At 52.2% G+C, this 26,007-nt stretch overlaps 1 protein-coding gene across 3 annotated transcripts; it reads right to left on the reverse strand.

The window, feature by feature from the left end:
- Positions 1–6,514: 6,514 nt before the first annotated feature.
- CBX7 (chromobox 7) lies at positions 6,515–25,552 on the reverse strand. Of its 3 annotated transcripts, none has more exons than XM_074375572.1 (6): positions 25,260–25,552; positions 22,994–23,037; positions 17,017–17,082; positions 13,263–13,329; positions 10,136–10,208; positions 6,515–9,762 (listed from the first exon to the last, which is right to left on the reverse strand). In XM_074375572.1, the coding sequence occupies exons 1-6, from the start codon at positions 25,326–25,328 to the stop codon at positions 9,605–9,607; spliced, it is 477 nt and encodes a 158-aa protein (XP_074231673.1). In that variant the 5' UTR covers positions 25,329–25,552; the 3' UTR covers positions 6,515–9,604. The 3 variants fall into 3 exon arrangements, with proteins under 3 accessions (XP_074231673.1, XP_074231672.1, XP_074231671.1); XM_074375571.1 differs by having other exon boundaries at positions 6,515–9,759; positions 10,136–10,487; XM_074375570.1 differs by having other exon boundaries at positions 10,136–10,487; positions 25,260–25,546.
- Positions 25,553–26,007: the final 455 nt, after the last annotated feature.

The following is a 26,007-nucleotide window of genomic DNA, read 5'->3' on the forward strand; positions in this document are numbered from 1 at the left end:
TATCATCCAGCAATCCCATTCCTGGTATGTATATCCAGAGAGAAAACTCTAATTCAAAAAGACATACACACTGCAATGTTCATAGCAGCATTATTTAAAATAGCCAAGACATGGAAGCAACCTAAATGTCCATCATCAGATGATTGAATAAAGAAGATGTGGTATATATACAATGGAATATAACTCAGCCATAAAAAAGAATGAAATAATGCCATTTGCAGCAACATGGATGGACCTAGAGATTATCATACTAAGTAAAGGGAGTCAGACAAAGAAAGACAAATATCATATGATATCACTTATATGTGGAATCTTAAAAAAAATGACACAAATGAACTTAGTTACAAAACAGAAAGAGACTCACAGACATAGAAAACAAAATTATGGTTACCAAAGGGGAAAGGAGCAGAGGAGGGATAAATTAGGAATTTGGGATTTGCAGATACTAACCACTATATATAAAATATATAAACAACAAGGACCTACTGTATAGCACATAGAAATATATTCAATAACTTATAATAACCTATAATGAAAAAGATATGAAAAATTATATATATATATATAACTGAATCACTATGCTATACACCTGAAACTAACTCAACATTGCAAATCAAGAAAAATTAAATAATAGAAATTGAAACTGATGGGATGAACAAAGAGATACCAGGCAAATTATTTTGTAAAAAAAAGCAAGAGTGGCAATATTACACAAAGTGGAGTTAAAGGCATCAGACAGGTTAAAGAGGGACTAAATATGATAACATAAAGGAACAATTAAAGAATAAAATGTAACAATCATAAACTTGTATGTACCAAACAACATAGCAGCCATCTACATAAAGGAAAAATGATTGTAAACCCTAAGTTTGGTTGTAGCAGCAATGTCTCTAGCCCAGGAGATGAATCACAATTGGCCCAAGTCTGTCATGTGACCCTCTTCCCCTTTTCCAGAAGCTTTTTTAGCCTCTGTTAAAGCTAGAAGTGGCTGTGCGGCCCAGTTACAACCAATCAAACATAAGAAAATGTCTGCTAAGAGAGTTTTCTAATTTTGTTTCAAAAGACATTTCAGGCAAGTAGGGTTTGTTTTTCCTGCCCACGAGTGGGATAGAACATGAGATGTTGGGAACTCTTGACAGTTTCCATGCAACCATAAAATGAAGAGCATGGGAACAAAAAGCCAAAATGTTGAGGATGATGAAGCAAAAAACTGGAAAAAGCATGAGTTCTTGTGGGTTTTGTCCAGCGAAAGTCCCACCACGGAAGAACAAAATTACTCAAGACTTTATTAAGTCAAGAGAGTGAGAAGGAGCCAGAGACCAACTCCTCGACCTCTTTCAGGACTCGTATTTATTGAGAATAAGCAAACAAAGGATCAGAGTAAATACATCTTAGGCATGTGAAAAGGGAGCTACAAGCATAGCAGAACGTATAAAGTTTAGCAAGTATGTAAATAGGCAAGAGTCATAAATTCTTCCAAAGAGGCACGAATGGTTGTTTTAAGCCCTAAGCAATCACAAGAGAGGTTGCGATGTTCCTGTTCCAGGGACTAGATAAAAACAATCAATACTGAGGAACAGACCACCACAAAGTTTCTTCACAATGATCAGAGATAATCTAAGCAAGCAAAGCAGCCCAGTTTTTCTGAGCTAAGGGCTAAGTCACAGTGTTCTGTGAGCGTCAGCAGCTCTACTCTATCCACCTACGCCTTAGATAAGTGAAGCGTGTCCTGCTGGTTAGAGCAAGGGACAATGCATGAGTTTTCCATTTGCAGAAGCAGCCCTCAACCTATGACCTCAAGCTATGCCAACAGGCAAAGCATGTCTCTGCTTTTTACGGCTAGGAGACGGATTGTAGCAGTGTTCTGCTAGTGAAGCGGCTTTAAAGCAACTAAACTTATTTAATTATCAGGGTAGTATTTTGGTCTGTTAATCAAGGCTTGCATTCTTACATGATTTTCACAAAGCGACATATGAAACTGATTCAATTAACAGAGTGATATATTTAATAGTATTAGAGGTTTGTGCTTTTATAAAGACCACAGAATAATATGTGAAACTTACTCAATTAAACATATCACAGTTTGTTAACCCAAGTTTGTACTCCCAGAAGTTCCTGATGTCATTGTTAATATCCGCTCTAGAAACAGTAACTACTCTAGAAATATTTACCTCTAGTATCCCTGTTAAATAAAATAATAAATGTCTGCATTATTCAAGTCTACTGGTCAGGTATTTTGTTATTAAAGATATTTGTAGCAAAATATGCCCTTACTTATGTAACTTTAAACCCAAATCTAGAGAACATAGCAAAAGCTATACTGAGAAAAAAATTGATAGGCTAAATGTTTTTATTACAAAAAAAAGAGATAAATACAGAAATTTACTACTCATTTTAAGACATTAGAAAAAGCAATGAAAAGCCAAAACCAGGAAGTTAATAAAAACCAAAGCTGAAATTAAATAGAAAATTGTAATTGATAGGTCAAATAAATACAAAAATATGTTCCTTGAAAAGACCAATAAAGTAGATACATCCAGAAAGAATCTGACAGAAGACAAAGGCAGCAAAAATATACAAGATAAGGTATGAGAAAGGAACAATAACCCTGATACAGGGAAGACTAGAAGGATTATAAGAGAACATTACATGCAAATTTATGGAAACAAATTTGAAAACCTTGAGGAAATGAACAATTCCCTAGCAAAATATAAATTAACAGAAGTCACCTAAGAAGAAGTAGACTTGAGGGATCTATTATCATGGAGAGGATTGGAAAGATAAAGATCCACCACCTGAAAAAGAAAAAAGAAAGAAAGAAATGCACTAGGACCAAATGTATTCACAAAACTTTCTATCAAACCTTTAAAAAGTATATAATTTCAGTGTTAATCAAAGATTACAAGTTACATAAATTTCTCCCAACTCACATTGTGAATAAACATAGTTATAGATCAGGAAATAGATCAATAGAATTCATTACACAACAGATTAAAGAAGACAAACCATGTGTTCAGCTTTTCACCCTTGAGTATGTTAGCTGTGGGTTTGTCATATCCGGCCTTCCTTATGTTGAGGTACCTTCCCTCAATGTCTGCTTTCTGTAGAGTTTTTATAGTAAATGGATGTTAAATTTTATCAAAAGTTTTTTCTGCATCTATTGACATAATCAAATGTATTTTTTCTTCCTCTAAATTCAGCAACAAGACATTGATGTCCACTCTCGCCACTTTTATTCAACACAGTTTTGGAAGTCCTAGCCACAGTAATCACAGAAGAAAAAGAAATAAAAGGAATCCAAATTGGAAAGGAAGAAGTAAAAACTGGCACTACCTGCAGATGACATGATACTATACATCGAAAATCCTAAAGATACTGCCAGAAAACTCTAGAGCTCATCAATAAATTCAGTAAAGTTGCAGGATACAAAATTAATATACAGAATTTATACAAAGGAATGCTACTCAGCCATAAAAAATGGTAAGACAATGCCATTTGCAGCAACATGGATGGCCCTGGAGAATGTCATTCTAAGTGAAGTAAGCCAGAAAGAGAAAGAAAAATACCATATGATATCATTCATATGTGGAATCTATGGAAAAAGAAAACACAGAACATAATGCTATTGAACAAGAAAAGTTAAACATGAAATTCTCTCTCTGTGTTTGCTTGGGCCTCCTCCCTCCCTCCCTTATGTGCAGTACGCATCTGCACGTTAACCAGAGCTCTTCAAAGGTGGGAGCGCCTGCTCAACCAGAAAGATCAATTTTTTTCCTTTCTTCTGATGCTATCAACGTTACTTCTTAAGAGAATAGTGATTGTTCCCACCTCTGTAGGGGGTCATGGTGACTTGCTGCTCGCCTTGTCTGTGCTTACCTGGACTATGTATCCTTGGTAAACTTTATGTAAAATATCAGTATGTCATTTTGATGTATGAGCCTTTGTCTCAAAAATGTATATGACTGTGCCTCTGACTTCTAACTAATAGGTGGAACAATTCTTAGAGCTTTCTGAGAATCTGCTTCCTGGGTTATAATGCTCAGTTTGGCTAAAATAAAATTCCCTCTTTTCTTCTTAACTTAATAGTTAATTGAATTTTCGTTGACACGAGGAAACATCAGATGAGCCCAAGTTCAAGGGCCCACTTCAGATAGCTCACTTACCTGTCATTGGACATACAGCACCCATAGCTGGGGGGAGCAGGGAAGGGAATTGGGAAAAAGAGCATTTTGTTGGATAACTGCCACTTCCTCTCCTCCCAAATAATGAAGGTTCTGTCAGCAGAAAGACAAATTGCGTGTTGGTAGGTAACTGTCAAGAGCTGATTTGTGTCTCCACTTAAAATTCATGTGTTGGAGTCCTAACCCCCAGGACCTCATGTGGCTGCGTTTGGAGATAGAGCCTTTAAAGAGGTGATTAATTTAAATGAGATCATACGGGAGAAACCTAAGCCAGTGTGAGTGGTGTCCTCATAAGAAGAGGGGAGTAGGACACAGACACACACAGAGGGAAGACCAGGTGAAGACATGGGGAGAAGAGGGCCGTCTACAAGCCAAAGAGAGGCCTCGGGGGAAACCACTCTACCGACACCTTGATCTCAAACTTCTAGCCTCCAGAACTGTGAGAATATAAATTTCTACTGTTTAAGCCCCACCCGTCTGTGGTCCTTTGCTCTGGTGGCCCTAGGACACTGATACGGCAACTAAGGCTGTCAGCATCAGTGCGGCACTGCGTTGGGGAGCGCAGGACTCAGGAGACAGTCAGCCCAGCCGGGCCCTTCTTCAGCAAGAAGTGGGTACAAAGAACCAGAAGCCGGGGTTGGGGGTGTAGGTGCTTCATGGCTGTTGGAAGCACTTTATTCCCTCTTATTGTTTGTGTCCTGACCTTGACGTCCATGTCAGAAGCCTCTTGGGAAGAACCTCCCACTCCCATAGGAACTAGCCTGGCTGGTTATTTCTGGAAAGCTGACCACTCTGTTCAATTTTAGTATATGTGCTGCCAAAGCGAGCACTGACCACTCTGTTCAAATGTCACAATGTCCAGAGTGGGTGTGTTCCCGAGGTCTGTTTGGAAAACCAGACTTTGTTGCTCAGGAAGCCTGTTTCCACCCCTTACCAATCCTCCTGCGTGCGCCCTCTACTGGCTGCCCGTTCAGCTCCTGTTGGTTCCTCTCCCGCTCTGACCTCAGCCACTTTGCTACCTTCTGGAAATTCCTCACCATTTCTCCTTTGTTGGATGCCTCCTTTCCTGTTTTCCAGTCCTGCTATCCATCTTTCTCTCATTTCAGCTTGCATTTTATTAACTGGTTGCTTGACTGACATTTTACTGGGATTTTAGGAGGGAGGAAAGAGAAATGCTTGGGGTCACTTTGGCATCTTGGACCAGAGCACTCACCATAGAGAAAACTCTTAAGAAATGGGAGGATAGGATGAACTATCTACCTATCTGGTGGTGGATGACAGCCAGCCCCTGTCCTTGTCCCCCCAGGGCCTGTACAACAAGCCCAGCATGGAATGGCCACGGTGGAAGAAATGGAGACTACGAATGGGGCCAACAGCATGCGCTTCCTCTCACAAAGCCGGTCCCAAGGTTCGTTACTGCAGCTGATGAGTGTCCAACCTGTCAGAGGTGGACACTGAGGGCAGGCCCTCGATGTGGTGCCATCCTTCAAGGAGATGGGCTGGAAATTTCATGGCAAGTTGATTACATTGGACTTTTTTCCTACTGGAGGGGTCAGCTGTTCACACTTACCACACCGGACACCCACTCAGGATGCGGGTTTGCCTTCCCTGTCCTCAGTGTCTATGCTGTCACCACCACCATCATCCTGCGGAGCTGGGGCCGTTGAGCTGTTTCTCCCTCTTTCACTGACACTTTCATGGCTGTGGCCACCACCATCCCCTGCCACTGGGTGGCCACGTGGCCTCTTATCTGTTCTTCCCACTGCCTGTCCTGTTCCCATCCGGTCTCTACTCTCTTCCAGGGACGAACCCAAGTACAGATGTGCTTGGAGGGATCTCCTGACTCATGTTGGCTCTGACTACTACTCTCTGGGTTCAGTCAGGTGTGCTGAGCTTGGCTGAACAGAATAGTATATGAGAGTCAGCCCATGACAGTCCTGGGTTCCAGAATCTGCAATGGCAGAGACCTGGGATGCTGACCACTCCTAGGCTCCAGGACGGAATATTCTTGGCAGGAAGCAGAGAAAAGATGGAGAAGAAATCAGAAGCACTGCCCAGCCTCTGATGAGACCCTGCAAGGACCACGACAGTGGGCGTCCCCCTCCCGCCTCCGTCTCCACTCCCATTTCCAGCTCCCAATCACTTTCCCACCTATCACCAGAATTAATCTGTACACTACATCTGGAAGTCTAAGAAAACTAAAGGACATGTCCAAGATCATGGCCAGTGACTGGCAGACCTGGGGCCAAGGTCCCCGTCTGCTGCCCCCAGAGCTGGAGCTCTTTCGCTGGCACAACTGTGACACAATCACAAGGAATGATCGGATGCTCAAGAGCTTTTTTAAAATCATCTTTAATGTACTTTTAATAATTTTTGCCTCATTTACCAGATAAATCATCTAAATAAATAGATGCTATACAGTCTCTTACCAATAACTATCAGTACAAAAATAAAACCGTGCTCTGCGTCCACTCTAGCTCTCCCCGCACACACTGTCGGAAAAGGCATGTGCTTGGAATTGACTCGTGCCCCCAACCCCTCCCAAATACATTCATTTAGTCTGAACAAAGCTCATGCTCATTCTGTGCAAAGGAAGCGTTCTTGTGCTAAGACCTTGAGGCCAGGCTGGCCAATTATAAAGCAAAAGCTACACCACCTGACAAGCGAAGCGCCTTCCCTGGGGCAGGAGCAGAGGAGGAAGGTGGCTATGGGACCACAATCCTAAGAGCAGTGGTGGTCCTCGTGTGGCCCGGCAGCATTACAAGTGCCGTGCCAGGGTGGAGAACATTCTCCTTGCCCCACCCTGCAGCAAAAGAAAAGTACCAACCGGTCTCTCTACATTCAAAACAGGTGGGGCTGGGGGAAGGCAAGGCAGGTGGTCCAACTTTTTCAATGTTCCCCCCCAAGTGAGTACTGGCCTTCTCGGGTGGCGGTGGGGTGGGGTGGGGGGGTCATGTCTGCCTTGCCCCTCTCACCCAAGCCTGCTGAGTCGCTCAGGGCCGGTGGAGGCCTACAAGGCCACTCTCAACCCCTCATGAGGTCTCGTCCTGGGTCCTGGGCAGGAAGGTCCTAACAGCCCGCAGTCCTTCCCCCAGGGAGTCTCCACCACAGCTCCTGAGTCCTGCTCCCAGGGTCAGAGAGCAGGGAGCCCTGTGGGCCCTGAAGGCCTGAGAGGGAGGCAAGAAGTCTTCTACTGCAGCAGCCGCCTAATCCCACAAAAGAGCTGGGCAAACCTGCAAACTGCACAAACATCTCTTCAACGTGAGGAAGGAGGAGGCCCCATGTCCCCTAAGGGAGGGGGAGTGTGACTTCTGTTGGAAGCTGCCAGCCGAGTCCCAAAGCCAGGGCCAACAGCATTCTGATAGAACGAGGCCCCTGCCTACTGCCCTCCTCCCCTCTGCTGGGACCCCCTGTTCTGGGACAGCCCCCAGATCAGGCTGCCCTTCCCCTCCGCAGGGTTCTTTCCCTGGTCCACCCCCACATACTCCTCTAGACTCAACCCCCTAGGCTCGGGGTGAATCAAGTCATCTGGTGGGTGGGGGAGAGCCATCCCCCAATGGAAGCACTGAATTGACCCTGGACAACGAAGGAATAAGGAGGAAGGAGAGACAGAGACTCAGGGATCTGGGATCTTGCCAGCAGGGCACCCCAAACAAAAATGGGGGGCAGGCTCTCTTTGGTTTGGGAACTTGGGAAGAAAGGGTCTAGAGAAAGAACTGCCCTATTTGAGCCTCAGCAAGATTCTACTGACTTCCTCAAGTCAGGCTGTGGAGACAGCCCTGGAAGAGGGCAGCAGGGAGACTGGAGTGCCTGGTCTGAGGGGAGGGAGCCAGCCTTTCTCTTGCTCCCCTGGTGCCCACCCTTAACCTGGCTTTTTCTCTCCTACAGGGCCTGGAGAGGGGAGCGGTCACTCCTCACTGCCAGAGAAGCTACTAGGCCACGGGGCACATTTGTATAGACCAGAAACTGAGTGCCCCCTCCTCTGGCAGACACAGCCTCTTGCCAGGGCGTGGGGCTTGTCCACACCCTGATGCACCATCCACTACAGCATGACCACAGGAAGACATGGCAGAGGTCCCCCTGACAGGAAAACAAGGTTAGCCCCAGCTGCAGCACTGAGGGTGGATGGAGAGGAGACAGAGTGGAAGGAGGAATGGCGTCAGGAGTTGAGGGCTGTCCTGAGAAGGTGGTGGGACGCTCCCTCCCTCCCTGACCACCCACATCTGGGTTGGCTGAGTCAGAAGGGAGGGCAAAAAAAGAGGGAAAAGGTAAGGGCTGGAAAGTCACCTGAGTCAGAGGGAACGGGAGCCCAGGGATGGAGGGGAGAACAGAGCTCAAGTGCTTCAGAGCTGGTGCTGGTGCACAGCACACCTGCACGGAGGACACTTGCGCACCTGCGGCTGGCCAGGTGAATCTGCAAAACTGCATCCGCATGCCTGGAGCATCGGAGGCCATCCCCTTCCCTCAAACACACACACCGGCTGGACCCTTGCCCTCCACTGACAGCTGCCAGCACACCGAGTTGAACAGATCCTGTCAGGTGAAGTGCTGAGCAAGGTGCGGTGAGTGAGGGGTGCCCGTGGCAAACTTTTGTGCTGTGGATCACCCTCTCCATTCACCTGGTAAGAGTTTCTAAACAGGAGGTTTGCAAGACGCACTGCACACATCTGTGGACATGTGCACGCAGTCATGTGGGCAGTATGCACACACCCACGCAGCTGGGTGTGCAAGGGAGCAGTTTTCACAGGTCAGGTGAGGGGGGAGCTCTCAGTGGAAGGAGCTCAGCTGGCAGCCGCCCCCAGGGAAATGGAGAGATCTTTCTAAAGGGACAGGGTGGCCCACTCCACAATCTCAAAGCCTCCTCCAGCCCCGCAGCTCTCTGACCCAATCACTTTTGGTCAAAGCCAGCCTCCATATCCCCCCCACAAAGCTGGAGTGGAAAGTTAAAAATAAAGAGCGCCCCCCACCCCGCCCAACATACACACACACACACACACACAAACACACATACACACACATCACACAAGAAAAGGGGAAACCAACCAGAAAGGCTGGGTGGGCTGCTCAATGGGGAGGGTTCAGGCCTTCCTCCTTTGTTCTGGGACCAGCCGCTGTCTATCTAGAGAAGAATCGTGACAGAAGTGTCCCTATCCCCAACCTGCCTTGGAGATGGTACCCCACCTGACAGAGCAGCGCCAGGCCCCCCCCAGGCCCAGCCGTGGACACATCTGCGGCCTCTCTGTAAACATCCGCGCAGAGAAAGGGGCGGGGCGAAGGGAGAGTGTGGGGATTTCACCCCCTTCTCCTGTTCAATGTTTCTTTTGTTAAATAAAATAATTATCCCGCCCCTCCCCCTCCCCCTTTCTGGAAATCCCCACCCCAAGCCCAAAAGAAAACAGTTTAAGAAGAATAAAAATGGTGATTCAGAACTTCCCGCTGCGGTCTCGGAAGAAGCCCTCGGCTGCCTGGGCCTCGCGGAAGGTGACGGTGATGGAGTTGGCCGTGATATCGGTCACTGTCACTTCACTTGGGGGGAGCGTGGGTGTCCAGGAAGGGGGCCCCTCGGCCAGATCTGCATCTGCTGCAGCCACGGGACAAAGAAAGAAAGACGGGGACAGCGTTGGCAACAAGGTGGGGAAGGTGGGAGTGGGCGGCAGCATGTCGACCACCTCCCATCCCACCCCCAACACCAGACCATCTTCTGAGTCTCCAGCCAGGGCAGGGCTGGTTCAAGGACGGACACACAGGAGGAGGTAGCTACATTTATCTTCCCAGGCTGGACACGAGCTCATCCCGAGCAGGGCCATAGGAAGAGCGCCGGGCTGGGCGCCAGGGCCCCCGCAGGCTGCGTGGCCTACAGAGCACCCAGGCCCTCTCTGGGCATGGGGCCAGCTGGGCCTGACGACTCGAGGGGCCTTTCCAGCTCTGAGGGGCCCTGGGCCTGGCCGCCTTACCCTCCTCTTCGGGGGGCTGCTCAGCAGGCTCCCACTCGCTGGCCGCCTGCAGGACGTCCGTGGCCGGTGACTCCTGAGGGAAGAGCTCCCGTCGATGGCTGTGACTCTCCAGGTTGGGCCCGCGGGGCGGGAACTTCTTGCGTGAGAGCCGCAGGTACTTGTGGGCCTTGCGGGGCTTGCGGAGCGGGAAGGGCAAGGTGGGCACCAAGGGGCCCTTGTCCACCAGCTCGGGCGCCCCCGCCTTGACCACCCCCTCGGGGCTCCCGCTGCCGAGTGGGCGCGTCAGGGAGAAGCAGAGCTTCTCCTTGCCCTTGGCCTTGTGGGAGCTCCGCAGGTCCATGCTGTACAGCCGCTGCGGGGGCAAGCCAGGGCACGGCGGGTCAGCCCTGCCCTCCCACCCACTGCCGCGCCTTTGCTCATGCTGTTCCTCCCACCCGGAGTGCCCTTCCCCACGTTTCCCAGCTAGAAGCCCGCCACCACCCCACCCCCCACCAGCACCCCTCACCGCCCAGAGTGCTGCCCTTGACCAGACCCAGCCCTGGCCCCACGGCCTGGCCCAGCGCAGCCCACGGGTGCGGCCTTATCTCCCCAGCGCTCTAAGTGGCTCAGGGACAGGACCACAGGGCATACTCCTTTGGTACACAGCAGAAGAGCACACAAGGCTACAAACTGAAAACTCACCAACAAAAACCAAACCTGGATTGATGAGGCATATAAATTAAGGAATTATTCTTCACTATAGGATAGGAATCTTTGTTTCTAAAGGGCCCCCAAAAGCTGAAACAGCCAGCTCGCCAGGGCTATGGTGGTAGGCGCAGGGCTCTGAAATTTCTTGGGGCAAGTCAACCAAGGGGCACACACAGCACTAGGTGCACCGTGTCACCCAGCCACAGGGATGGTGCACTGCCAGCTGCCTGCAGACACCCTGGGACCCCTCCAGGGCACTCCTTGGCTCTGAGCTGCAGTGGCCCTACCAGGGTCCAGCCCTCTGTTGACATCCTGCTCACTCTCGTTAAAATGGGCTGGGAGGCACATTCTTCCACCATTCAAAGGCTGAAGTTTTGTCATTTGTGGATCTGTCTTATTGACTTTGGGGGAAATTTATACAAATCCAAGAAAGATCCTTGATGCTTAAATGTTGGGAGGGCCTGGATCACTCTCGGACAGTACCTTCTTCTATGACCTGTCACCAGAGGCCAAGAGCTCCCAGGAAGAGAGTGAGGCCATCAAATGGGACCTGTAAGTCAAAGTTTTGCCCCATCTCAAGTTGGGAGCAAAGATCTCATGTGCAAACTCCATTCCCAGTCCCACCTGCTAATGGCCATCACTCGGCAGGGGGTGTGGGTTGTTACGGTAATGGGAGGAGGGCTGAACCCAGAGGAGATTGCGAAAATACTGCAATGTTAAGAGGGCTTATCCTATATGCAGCTTTATCAACACCCACTCCTTCAGCCTAGCTCTTAGGCTATCATCACAGGACTAGTAAACTCTCATACAATTCTGTCCTCCTCTACTTCACCATGGGAAAATTACAGCCAATAACAGATCCAGGAGCACCAGGAGTCAGCTCTGGGCTTTAATCCAATTGTGTGATTCTGGGTAAACTACTGGCCTCCCTAAGCCTCAGTTTCTTCATCAGTGAAATGATGCAGAAACTGACACAGCCAGCCTCCAAGACAGCTCCAAATACCCACCTCTGGGAATTCACACCTGTGTGGAGTCCCCTCTACACTGAATACTGTGGTGTGGGACTTTCGAGGTTAAGTCACTTAAGACACTGTGCTTTGTCCTTGCTCTCTGTCTTGGATTGCCCACTCTGGGGGAAGCTAGTGGCCATACTGGGAGGCCACCCAGTGGTGCCATGGAGAGGTCCAGTGGTGAGGAACCAGGCCTCCTGTCTACATCCAGCACTGATACACTGGGCATGAGTAGCCACACTGGAAACAGATCACTCAGGCCCTTGTCAAATCTTCAAGTGAGTGGTTCCCAGAAGACATCATGGCTGTAACCTGAACTAGAATCACTAAGGACCAGCTAAAGCACTCCCAAATTCCTGACCCACCAAGACTGTGTGATACAGTAAGTGTTTATTGCTCTAAGTTAGCTCAGTTTATTGCTAAGTTGTTACACAGCAATAGATGACTGATACACCTTCCCTGTAGGTTTGGTGTGCAGATGAAGTGTGTTCATTTGTGAAGAGCATGGAGCCCAGAGTTTAGCGTGGAGAAGATGTTTGACTGATGCTACTCCCCTTCCCAGGACCCAATTCACACCAAATTCTGTGGAACCTGCCCACCGCTGGAAGGCAGGCCCATCTATTCTGGCAAAAGCCTCAGGTGATTTACAATTAAGAGTGAACAGGAGGCTGGGCACGGCTCACACTTCACGTGGACCAAGAGGCCTTGTTTTTTGGCTTTAAATACCTGGGTGAGCCTTATTAAATTAAGGGCAGCACATAATCTTATCATCCTGATTTTACACATGAAAAAACAAGCTCAGAGGCTTGCCTTCAATCACATAACTACATTACTTGAGGCTCCATCCTCTTTTCAGTGCAAACCAGAGAAGGCAGCAAAGTGTCCCCAAGACCTGGGTAATACGGGCTGCCAGAGTCTAGACCCCACCTGGGGCAGAGGGTTTCTTCTCACTCAAAATGACACATTTCTAGGACATTCTAAGGGTATGGTTTCAGAATCCTAGGACTCTCCTTTTCTTGGATTCTAAAATTCCACACACTTCAGTTTCCTCTGAAACTTATGTTTCTAAGGTTCTCAAATACTACAATTTTGTATTTTAGGGACTTTGAGCATCAAAAAGGCTCATTTACAAGATTCTTAGCTTTGAAAATTCTAGGATCCCATGAGCCATACATTCACCCCACCTCCCTCCACAGCATCTCCCACCCACGGTGTCTTCTCGGGCACCAGCCCCACCTTCTGACTTTTCCCAACTCCTTCCACTGAAACATACTCATTAAGTGCCTGGCTCTACCCCACAGAGCCCTGGGCAGAGGCCAGGAGGGTTAGTGGTTCAGCTGAATTAGCTGGTGCAAATGCTCTAATGGGGCAGGGGCTGGTGCAAGGAGCAAGGGGGCCCTGTGGGCGGGCACCAGAGCTGGCGGGGTTACCTGCAGCAGAAGCCGCTTGGGTTTCGGACCTCTCTTCCTATACCCCGACGCTCGGTCTCTCTCCTCCCTGGGGTGCAAAGCAGATGGCAGAAGAAAAGGAAACACTGGTGACATTTAAGGGAAAGGCATCCGCTCCACCCGGCCCCCTGCTGTCTATGGGGAAGGGGGACACTCTCTACAGGCCATCCCCAAACCTGCCTTACGGCTTCTCCCATCACTTTCTTTAGGCCATAACAATGGGGTCGCATGTTCAACTCCCAGGGCTCCGCCTTCCCATCTGACTAAAGGTGAGGACACAGCCACTGGTCCCAATTGCTGAGGTGGGACTTGGGGGCATCTCCAAAAATATGTGGGTCTTCACAGCTCCAGGGGCGTGCCAAGCTCTGCTCTTCATGCCACTGGGAACGCCCCCCAAAACAATGCAGTTCCAGTTTCTGCTCTTAGGAAACTTGTATAGAAACCTCTCAATCAAATTTGCCTTGAATGTCCCAGGGGAGCTAATGAGAAGGCAGGCGAGTCCTTCGTACCTACATGAAGCTCTCCCCAGATTTCCCCCATTTGGCCTCTGCACGGACCACTCCCACTTGTCTGTACAGTCTGGCTGGGGAGGGGACAGAAAAACTAGCCCATATTCAGGCCCCAGTAGATGCCACTCTCTGCTGGATGCCCTCCTCACATCCAAACACAACACATGAGGCACAACCTGAGGGCGCGTACAAAGCCACATGACACACAGAGGCCCCAAGGCCATGCTGGAAGTGGTGGGAAAATTCATCCTGTTTCACTTCATTCCACTCATACTTTCTGTGGCCTTAGGCCAGTCTCTCAACCTGAGCCCAGCTAAGCCAGTGGATCTGTGGAGTCTGTTTTCGAGGTTCGCTCCTCCTGGAGGCAGCCCAGACATCAGACTCCAGGAGCACTGAAGAAGGGCCCTCCCTCCCCATGGAGTTGGCCTCAGCAGGTCTGCTGTGGGGCCCGAGAACCTGCTTTTGAGAGAAGCACCCAGGGCATGTGATACCCATGCCAGGCCAGGCCTCCCAAACCCCGAGGGCAAGAATCATCTCAGAACCCGGTGCTGGGCGCCAGGACACCCTGCTCCAGGCCCAGCTCTACCCTGACCGATGGGAGACCTTGGCTGGGCCTCAGTTTTCTTGTCTGGGCCTCAGTTTTCTTGTCTGGAGCCAAGAGCTTCCCTTCTTAGATGACCCCAGGGCTCCTGGAAGGAGCAAGGGAGGTCCTTGCTATTTCTCAAAATGCGGGGTAAAAAGACTGAAATAACAGAGGAAGAGAGAGGGAAGGAACAGAAGAAAGAGGAAAAGGAGGAAGAAGTGGGGGCGGGGGCAAAAGGAAAGGACCTCGGGGTGGGGGAAGGATAATATGTATTTATTACATTTGTGTAAGTGTTGTTTATTATTATTTTTAGTATCATGTCCTGGACACTCTGTACAAGGCACTGCTCTCAATGCTTTAACCCTCACAGCCACCCAAGAGGGAGGCACGATTTCTAGCCTCATTTTATCGCTGAGGCATAGACAGATTAAGTCAGTTGCCTGATGCCACAATTTTAACAATTTCTGCCACTGAAGATGCTGAGCTCTGGGCTCCAGGCCTGGCCAGGTCAGGCCTGGGGGCCGAGACAGGGCCAGCGGGGCAGGCCCGGAGCCCAGGCCACATGACCTGGCCTCCCATCTGCAGCATCCCTGCTCCTGCCGTGCAAACTGTGTGAGGAGGGCTGGGAGGTTAAGGTGGGGGCATTCATTCTGTCCAGTCCTTACCTACTGAGGGCCTGGTTTCTGTCAGCCTTGGACCCTCTGCCCATCAGTATCCAGGGCGTAGCCCCAGCAAGCCCTGACTGCCCTCTTGGCTCCTCCATTAGAGTCCCCTGGCCAGACTCCTGAGTATCTTAAATACCCTGCAAAGCAGGTGTTAAAATGGTCATCACCCACCTTCCACCCCCACCTCACCAAGACCCAGAAAGAAGGAGGAAGTCAAGTCACACAGTGGGTCTGTAGAATCCGCTAAGCTCCTCATTTGTTCCTTAACTATTGACTTTTCTGGCTCATTCAAAACAACATCCAAGTCCTCTACCAGCATTCACAGGGCCCTCCCTGGGCTGCGTTCCTCATTCCTGCAGCTGTCCCCCCCCTCCCCCATGCCTTACCCTGCCTCATCACTGACCCCTGCCCCACCCACACCACCCAGCCAGCCACACTCAGAGCCCCACTTGCCTCCATGCTGGCCCTCACAGGCCCTCACCCCAGGGCCTCTGCACTCACTGTGCTCTCCACCCGAGATGTTCTTCTCTAAAATACCTACTGGGCTTATTCCGTTACTTAGCTAAGGCTCTGGTCAAACACCACCACCTACCACCCCACTGAAACCAGCAGCCCCTGCCCAGCCCTCACTCCCTGCCCCGACCCTGTCTGTGCAGCAGTCAGCACCATCCGTATCTGGTGTACTTTTCACTGCAGGTCTCCCTCCACACTGGAATGTGAGCCCCGTGAGAGCAGGGACATTAGTTGATTTTGTTCCTTGCCCCCAATTCCTGGAGCAGTGCCCGGCACATAGAAGGACCTCAATAAAGATTTGTTGAACAAATGAAAGAACGAATTAGCTGACTCCTTATTACCCTTAGGAAGACATTCACACAAGTCCTTTGAATCAGCAGCACGAGACCTCCTAGGGGAGAAGCCATCAGAAGGGGGCGAGGAGGGGCAGAGGAGCAACAGCGACTTGGAGTCAGGAGCCTCCCCAGGCTAAATCCTACTTGGGCTGCTTCCCAGCTGTGAGGTTCCCAGACAAGTCCCTTAGCTCTTCAGAGCCTCAGTTTCCTCATCTGTCAGATGAGACCCTCATCCTTGTCTCAAGAGGTTATCAAAAGGAGACAAATAAAAATGATGATTTTATAAAACGGGCCCAAACGGTACAGGGTCGATGGGTCAGGGTGAGGCAGAAAGACTGGGCAGCTGACTGGTAGGGAGGTTGGTAACGTTGGGGCTCATGCAGCGAAGGGAATGGCTAGATTATGCTCACAAGGCCCTCCCACAAGGAGAAACAACATTTTTATCAAAGGCTCCCTGCAAAGATGTGCCCTCATGGCCCATCAGAGGAGCTGCCAATCACTGACCAACCTGCAGAATCACAGCAGAGCACTGGCAGAGCAGGAGACTGGGGCCCGGAGGGGCAGCTTTGCCCAGGGCCACCCACCGAGGAGGTGACCAAGCAGGAGGCACCAGAACTCAGATATCCTGGCTCCAAAGCCACACTCCCTCCTCTGGCCTTTCTTGAGTTCCATCAGACTTGGTGAGAGGGTCACTTGGGGGAGTCTCTCTCTGGTCCATCACTGGGCATGGCTGGGCATGACTGACCCTGCTGCCCCATGCATGCAGGGTGCCTCTGTGTCCATTTTCACCTCCTTTGCTGCAACTGAAACCCCTACCTTGAAACTCCTACATTCTGGGGAGATTGGGGCAGGTGTTATTGGGGGTGGCCAACAACAGCAGAGAGACTGAGGCCTGGGGTGGTCAGCTGAGTGGCCAATATCACCCAGCAGCAGGAAGGAGCCAGGGCCCTTGCTGTCCCAGAACCTGGTGCCCACCACCTTCCCCCAGCTGCAGACTAGACTGGGCTGTCCCTGCCAGACCCCTGCCCCCATGCCCGTGCCCTTTGTTCAGAGCCAAGCCAGCAGCATCTCCCTAAGAAAACCTCAGAGCCTGCCTTCCACACAGCCCCATGGCAGGCTGAGCCCCCTTACTTCTCCTCATAGGCCATGACCAGGCGGGGGTCCAGGATGTGCTCCTCCGGCTCCCACGTGCTGTACCTGTGGAGAGGAACAAGAGGTCAGAGCTGCTCTGCCTACCCTCCCACCCCCAATTAGGAAGCCATAGCTGCTCCACCAGGGCCACTGTCTGCAGGACTCTGTGCCCTCCTGGTCCAGTGTAACTGTCACCTAATCCCATGTCCCTGGCCACCCAGGCTAGGTTGGGGGCCTCCTGGGGGCTTCAGTGACACCGGAACTCCCCCCATTCTGAGCACTGATCACACCACCCTATAAATGACTGTGTCCAGCTCCCAACTAGACCCCCCTGTTCACTTCAGGTGAAGAGGGCAGGTCCTCTAAGTCCCCAGATTCCATCCCAATAAGAGGCAAGAGCAAGTGAAGATCAGGGGCTCTGGCGTCAGACTGCCCAGGTTCAAAGCCCAGGTCTGCTCTTGCTAGCTGTGCAACATTAAACAATTTATTCAACACCTCTGTACTGATTTTCCCATCTGTAAAGGGCTCTTGTGCTGATTAAATGCATTCACGTGTCTATTTTGAGCAGCGCCTGGTGCACAGGAAGTGTTCCGTGCTTATTATCGTTCTGGTACCCAGCCCCCCCCATACCCCAGCCTGGCCTCTGCCCCGGCTGAGCTGCTCCCTCCCTCTCCACACACATCTGCACACAGCAGGAATTTGGTGACTGAATGGTGCAGGGATCCTACAGCAGACACCCCCGAGGTATTTCCACAAGGGATCTTCCACCACTTCCAGACCAGACAGCATTCCCTGTGGGACAGACCCGGGCATTTCCAGAGCTCAGCCATCCTCCTTCCACCTGCACTATTATTTACTTAGTATCTGCCTTTAAATCAGTTCACTTTTTTCTTGTTGTTTAAATAATTTTCTTTGAAAAGCAGATTTTATATGACTTCCATAAATGGAACGAGTGCCCCAGTCCTCCGGTCAACTGCTTCACTCATCCTTTAAGAGTCGGGTCCTTGTAGCTTTCCCTGACATCCTTTCTAAGCTGTCCCACTTCCAACAGAATGAACCCTCCCCTCTGCTGCTCTCCAGGACCTTGCTGCTCATGGCACCTGCCATACTTATTGATAAATCAGGCTGGTGTCCTGGCTGGAGGATTGCAACCCCTTCCCAGAGCGCCCAGCCCAGGCCCCAGCCCCCAGGTGTTCTAGGAATGGCTGGAGAAGCCACCGCAGAGTTTTGCTCACCCTGAAGAAATGCTGAAAGTGAAACCGAGGTTTAATAGTTCACGTAAAGCCCAAACTACAAACAACCAGAAGCTGGCAGACTTCAAACCTTCCTCCCCCAACAACAAAGGCTCAATTTCCTCAACTGTAACCAGTAAGAAGAGAGAGGGCATTTTGTGTTCCTCTTTTGTCCCCTTCCTGGCCCTCTCTCTTTCTCTAGTTCAAGTGTCTCTTCAGTGCTCTCGTCTGCTCTGCCCTGCCCATTTCCCCACTGCCCTGCCTATTTTTTGTTGATGTAGCTGCTATGTGGTTCCTGGCAAGTCCCTCACCTTCTCTGTACTTCAATTCCTCCTCTTAAGAATAACCACCACCACCACCACCACCACAGTAACAGCAAGAGGCCGGAGCCCGACTACCACAGGGACTCAGCCATTTCTTGTAACACCCTTATGAGGTAGGTTATAGGTAAGAAACTGAGGTAAAGAAGTTAAGCATCTTGCCAAGGTTACTGAGCCAGTAAATGCCAGTCTGCAGTTAGAACTAGTTGAATCTTGGTTACCCTCTCCCTTTGGGTCCCTCACATGTCAAGGTATCTGGTTCACCACTGGATCGTGAAGTCTGGGAGAGAGGCACTATTTGATTGGCCACGTCTTCATCGTCTGACCCGGGGCCTAGCACATAGTGGGTGCACAGAAAGGGTCAGAGGACTTAGCGGGACTATTTCTGGCCTGGGGCAGTCGGGGTGACTAAGGCAATGGCAGAGGGTGAGACTTGGCAGCAGGAAGCCTGGCCCTGCTCGATGGTGGGGAAGGCCGGGGAGTGGGGGAGCGTTGCACAAGCGCCTCACCCTCTCAGACACCCCCGCCCCTCCTAAAGCGGAGGCCATCACCGGCTCTCCGCCCTCCGCAGTGTGGGGAGCTAGAGGCCACAGCGAAGGCCAACAAGCTTTTGAGAACAGCTGGGCGCAGGCAGGACGGAGCGCGCAGCCGGCGGATTCCACCCTGGGAGAGGTCGAGGGCTGGGTCTCCGGGCCCGTGTGGCCGGGCGCTGCGCGCAGAGATACGGAACGTCAGCAGCGCAGGGACCCAGCACTCAGTGGAGGGCCGAGGGATCCACTTCACTGTGCCGCGCGCCCCGCCCACCGAGCGCGCGCGCTCGCACGCAAGCACGCACGGGGGTGCGCGCGACCAGACTGCCCGACCGACCAATGGGGGGCGGGGGCGGGGACGGCGCGCGCCGGCTTAGAGGTAAACACGGCCACGTGACCGCCGCCCCGCCTCGCCCACCACTGCCCTCCCTCAAGCCCGGGTAAACAGGCTCCAGGCCGCCCCGCTTGGGACCCGCCGCGCAGGCCCCCATCGGGCCAGGGGCGGGGTGCCCCGCTGAGCCAGGCCCGCCCCAGCCCCCTACTCTGATTTAGAGGTGCCCAAATGAGAAGCCATGCGGGGGGCTTCCGGCGAGAGTGCCCAGGGCGGCGGTGAGACAAGAGAGTCCGTTGCTGGAGCCTCCATTTCCTCATTGGTGAAGAGAGGCTAACAACAGTATCTGACTTCTAAGGTTGATGTGACGATTAGATACGTTAAGCTGCATAAAGCACTTAGATCAATGTGGTACATAATAAAAGCAAACAAGCGTTAATTAAATCAATATCAAAAGCCTAGAGAGCGCAAACACACACCTGCCAGGGCCAAACGCTGGACTCTGTGTTGCCACTACTCAACCTGGCCTTGGTGGCCAAAGAAGCGCCTCCTCTGGGTCTGGTACTGTTATGAACCCTTTTTTTTTTGTCTCAGACAGCCTTCCGCAGGGCTTCGTGAGGCTAGAGCTCCGTCTTACAGGTAGGGAAATGGAGGTACCCATAGTTCAAATCGTCCCACCTGCATGAGCCTGGGCAAGCACTCCAATGCGGAGGGTTGCTGTTTCCCCATCTGTAAAATGGGTTGCCATGAGGCAATGCTATGGGCTAATGTCTGATATTAATAGGGGTTTATTGTTAGGTAGCCTGGTTATTGCTGTACCCACTGATAATATCATTACTAAAGCTCCATGGGGGTTATCCTCTCTCCAGATGGGGCAGCATCTGAGGGTAGGACAGAGAAAAGGAAAGCGTTTGCAAAGGGGTAGCAGCAGGGTCCTGGGCAGGCTGAGATGAGAGTGGGGTATCTGTGGGTCTCTTCGAGGCTAAGAGCACCTGTAGCTGATTATTTAACATCTTCTGCCTTGTGCCCCCAGACCCTCCCTGTGCCTTTTGCTGTTCCTTCCTGAACAAGCAAGATAGCTCCTCTGCCCCATCTGCTGGGGAGGAAGGGCAGTCATTTGTCTGCTGTTCGGAGAGAAAATAGCCAAGGCATGAAAAGGCTTAACAGGGGCCTGGAACAGAGTAAGTGTTCGTTTAAATCAGGGTTTCTGTTATTAAGAATAAGCTTCCTTAATCAGGGCGATAAGGGTGCTGCGGAGCATGAGACTGACTCCCGTCTCACCCAGGCTGGCAGTGCCCTAGCCAAGGCTCCCAGGCTCGCAAGGAGCACTCTGCCCAACTACTCACTCCCTACTCTTTCTCGGCCTCTTCTCCAAGTAAGGCCCCCTGAGGAGGGGAGACTGAAAACCAAGTGGGTTACAAAGGAGCCCTGGTTCTCCTGCTTCTCCAACTGAAGCTGTTCTCCCAAGTGAAGTGGAGTGTGGTGCAGTGGATGGCATAAATTGGGTACCACACTACACCAGGTTGGCAGTTATATTATTGTAATGATCTCCTTTCTCTGGGCCTCAGTTTCCCCATCTGAAAAATGAGAGGACTGATCTAAATGATTGCTAAGGCTACTTTGGGCTCCTGTGAGGAATGGAATCCCCCAAATGCCTCTCCCACTCAGGGGAGACCTAGAAACCAACATTTACTAAGTACACATTCCCTAAGTGCTTGGTCTGGCCTAAGCATGCACCAGGTACTCTATATCCATCATCTAATCCTCAAAACAATGCTGTGACAGAGACTTTATTCCAATTTGGAGATGAGGAAGCAGAGGTCCTACCATGTTGAGGAACTTCCCAAGGGCTCACAGCTGTCTAGCTGCGAGCCAGGTCAGGAACCCAGGACCAAAATGTGGTGGAGCCAGAGATGCTCCAGGTCATCTATCCAAACAGGGCTCCCAGAACCCCCTTGGGGGTCACAAAAGGCAGTCATGAGGGCCCATCTGGTGGTCTCAGCATGTTAGGAAAAAAGTGGCCTCAGGGCTGGGACACAAACCAGCAGAACCATGGAGGGACTGCTCCTGGAGTGCCAGGTCCTTCCCCCGACTGAAGCTCTGATGGGCAGATGTATTAATTTGGGATTAAGAAAAGTGGGAGAAGGAAATTTAAATAGATAAGTACCTCTGTTTAGAGAAGGGAGTCTACAGAGGAGGAAGAATAGCCAACAGTGCCTTGAAGGCCAACAGACTGGTGAACACACTCCCATGTAATGCCTTCTGGTGCAGAAGCTAAGGGGGGAGTGAGTACCCAGGGAATATGCCCCCCACCCCTAGCATCATCTTTTTCTAGCTCTCCTGCTCCTCTTACTGCCTCTTCACCCAGGCGGGAAGTCTACCTCTCATCTGCCCAGTGGAGGAGGGGACTATCCTTGTCCCAGGTGTTTGGGAAGCGGCAGCAGGGGCAGCAGGAATGAACAAGTGCATCACCTGGTTGGCCAGCCATCAAACCTAATCATCAAGATCCCTGCAGGCCATCCTGAATACGCCCCAGGCCTTTCAATGCACAAAGCGAGAGAGCAGGGCCTGGACTATTGAACCCATTTTGCAAACAGGGAAGTTGAGGCAGCATGGGCTGTCTTCCCCCCTGCTGCCTCTCACTATCACATGTCCAAGACACTCCCAGGACCCAATACCTGGTCACCCCCCCTCCCCCACCCACCAGCAAAGCAGAACAGCACTAGCACAGACAGGCAGCAGAGCCCTGGGCAGAGGGGGATTCCAGGAGTCAGTCTCCAGGAGGCAGGGCAGGGAGGTGGGACACCCACAGACCAATGAGGAGGCCCCAGCACCTGCTCATTCCTTTCCTAGTCCCAACAACTCCCTGCTGGGAGGTGATTGGTTAGTGAGGGGATTCCTGATTGGGCCTTAGCAGGAGGGTGGAGCACCTGGGAGAGGTCCTGGACCCAGCCCCCTGCCCCCTAACTGGGAGATGGAGGAGGCACAGAAGAGATACCTGAAAGTGGAGAGGCCCAGGTCAAGCCTGCCTCCACTGGCTATGTGCCCTAAGGCAAGCTGCTTACCTTCTCGAGGCCTGTTTCCTCATCATTAGAGATCAGGACCACAGCTGCCTCACAAGGCTGTACCAGAACCTACTCTGTAGACTGGCTCCGTCCCTAGCTCTATGGCACTGAGGACTGGTGCCCCACTGGCTAGATTTGTCTTGCCTAACCCCATGAACAGCCACCTGGCACAGTACTTGCTGTAGTTTGAGGGCCCCTCCACCTTGCAGGCAGCCATCTCTGAAACCAAGATGCTGGGCCTTCACATCCCAGGTGCCAGGGGAGCCCAGATCCAACCAGAAGATGGAGGGCGACTGAGGGTGGCCCACCTTGACCCTCATGTGCTTCAAGGCCCTCAACTGGCAGAGGGGAAATTGAGGCCCAGAGAAGATGGTGATTTAATCAAGGTCTGCTGGCCATTACTACGGCAGTGGGAGTGAAAAGCTAGGCAGGAGAGAGGGTAAAATGTGGACGGGAGGAAGTACAGGCAGGCAGACACTCACACACAAAGGAGACTTACTTTGGAGGCCATCCTTTCCACTTCACCAGATATTCGACTTTACCCTGGAAGAAAGAGAGAGAAGGAGACATGGTGAGATACACAGATGCCCCTATGACCACTCGCAGGATAGTAAGGCCCAATCCCCTCTGCAGACAGATGTCCCCTAACATAGTCAGGGACCTCCCCACCAGATCTCCACCAACCAGAGATCCCCAAACTTTGGCTGCTGCATAACCACCCTAGACTGTCCTCCCTACTAGAGCACAGGAGTGCACTGGGCCCCAGTCACCTCTTGGGCTTCTGTGGCAGGAGCATGGAGCTCGCCTTGTGTAGGGAAACTGAGACCCTGTGGGGATGTGTGTGGCCAGAGACCCAGTGTCCAGTGGCCCAGTGCTAAGACCACAATTCTCTTTCCTTTTTATATCAGAAGACTCTCCAAGTCCTAGAAAACTCCTCCCTGGGGTGTCCCACATGGCTCTAGCCCTGTAAGCCCCATCCCTATGAGAGGCTGCCTCTGGCACAGAGGTGACAGGCCAGTGACTCCAACTCTAAACCCACTCTCAACTCTGATCCTGGCAGGCCCCTAGAGAAAGCTGACAAAATCTTCACCTTGAGACAGGATGATCACCTCTCCAGTAGTTAGAAAATAAAGCCAGTTTCCTTCCTTCCTCATAGGTGACACAGGAAGTGACAGGGGCCTTTAAAAGTTCCCAGTCCAGCCCTGTCTGATGGGTGATACCCCTCCACATTGGACCAAGACACGTCCACCTCCTCAGAGGCCTGCCCTGGCCACCCTTCCTAATAACCTCCCTCCCACCTTACAGTTCTCTTCCCAATACAGCCTAGTTGGAAGGCATCTGTATTTTCTTTCACTGTGTCTCCTCTGCCAGGATGCCAGCTCCATGAGGGAAGGAGCTCCCTCCCTGGGGCTTAGAATAGTGCCTGGTACCTAACAGATCCTCAATGACTTTATTTTGAATGAATAGCTAAAGGAATGATGCTCCTGGCTCTACCCCCTCAAGCCCCATGTAGAAGGAGGGTAATTATTGTACCTGCTTAGGCTACAGCATGGAAAGCACTGGGCTTTGCGGAATAAATTAAAATCGAGGAAACCCTGGGGAAGGGAGATGGAGGAGGGGCAGCCCCGACTTGAAGACAGAAAGCAACCCCATTGAAGCTAGGGGAAGAAAAGAAGGTCCTGGCCCACCCTGACTGTCACCCTTAGCCCAACATGCCAGGACTGAGTTTTCTCTCTTGAAAGATGAGCTGGCAATCAGCCAACTGGAGCTCCTGCTCTACCACCATCTCTAACTTGCTGTGTGACCTTGACCAGGTCACTTCTCCAGCCCAGGCCTCAGTTTGTGTCTTTGTCAAATGCGAAGAGATGAACTCTAAGACCCCTCCCAGCCCTGCCGCTGGAGCCTCCCAAGGGGCTGCAGAGAGATAAGGGCAAAGGACGGTGATGAGTGCCGGGACAGGAACTTTCCCCCAAAGACTTCCATTCCCAACCTCCTGTCTGGGGCCAAACCACTTTGCAAACGTGTGCACAGGAAGTGTGCACGGCCAAAGTCCAGCCTGGAGGCGTGGGGACCGAACCAAGCGGAACAGAAGCCTCCTTAAATTGCAGCGTGTATGTTTTGGAGGCGGAGGCGAAGGCGAAGGGGGAGGAGCTTCCAGGATGCCCAGGCGCTGTAGGCGGCTTCACTGAGCCCTGCCGAGAGGGGCTGGGAGTTGGGGTGGGGAAGACAGAGGGGTGTGCACTGGAAGAGGGGGAGACACGTGGAGGTGGGGGTGTGGAGGGGATCGGAAAAGGTCGAAGTCTGGCAGTTAGAGTTAAGAGGCTGGAGAAGGCTTTTCCAAAGCTCCGCCTCCAACTTCAAAGGACTTGGCACCAGGAGTCCAGAGTCCTGTGTTCAAGACCCAGCTCCGACGCGAACCTACGAGGCAAGCCGTTTCTTCAGTTTGGGCCTCAGTCTCCCCATATTTGGAATGAGGGGAGGATGAGAAAGGATGGCATTCAGGATCCCGACAATCCGATCCTAATCTCCAGCTCTGGCGCGTTCAGCTGCCCCCAGCATGCTGGGGCGACAACTTTTATACTACTCGCCCTACAAGGTGGCAGGGGAAACTGAGGCACGGGCTGGGGGGATACGAGTCCGGCAGCGAGGGGCTGCCTGGGCCCACTCGCCTCACTTTCTCCCTCGCCTCCAGCGTGGAGGGAACAGTGCTGGGGACAGGAAGGGACCCCACAGGGGTCCTGGGAGCCGCCCCCGGGCAGCCTCACCTTCCGCACGCGCTTCTTCCGGATGCTCTCCACGGCGAACACCTGCTCGCCGATGGCTGACAGCTCCATGCGGGGCGGCGGGCGAGAGGGCCCGGGGCCGGGCCGGGCCGGGGGCGGAGCTGCGGGGCCGCGGCTGCGGCGCGCGATGCTCGGGCCGGCGGGGTCCCAGTCACCCTCGCCCGGGCGCGCACGCGCACGCGCACGCGCGCACACCCCCTCGCGCTCCCTCACGCTGCCGACGTTCCATTTTTGAACCTGCGCAACGTTTTCCTCGGCGCGCGCGAGCCGGCGAGCGAGCGCGCGGGGAGGGGGCGGGGCGGGGCGAGGCGGGGCGGGGGCTCGGCTCGCGCCGGGCAGGTCACGCCCCTCCCTCCTACCCTTCCTCCCCGGCTCCGCCCCCTCTAGGCCCCGCCCCCGACGGAGCTCCGCCCCGCCCGAGCCGCGGGCCGCGCGCCGCTCACTGGAGCCGCGGGCTCGCGGGACTTACTTGGCGCGTGCGCCTCTCCGCGCCGGGGTGGGACGAGATCTTAATACCCAGACGCGTTTCCTAAAATCCTCCCGGTGACTCTGAGGGGCCGGAAACGGCATGACTCCAGTTGGGCAGGTGGGGACCCGGGCAGAGCGGAGAGGCCATTTTCCGCACCTCCCGCCAAAGACAGATGGGGTCGCTGCGTAGACCCTCGGGCGGCGGGAGCGCGGGGACGGCCGAGGTTTCCCAACCTGTCCGGGCGTCACAGCACCGTGGTCT

Source organism: Camelus bactrianus, chromosome 12 (genome assembly GCF_048773025.1).
Source record: "Camelus bactrianus isolate YW-2024 breed Bactrian camel chromosome 12, ASM4877302v1, whole genome shotgun sequence".
NCBI classification, from domain to species: Eukaryota; Metazoa; Chordata; class Mammalia; order Artiodactyla; family Camelidae; genus Camelus; species Camelus bactrianus.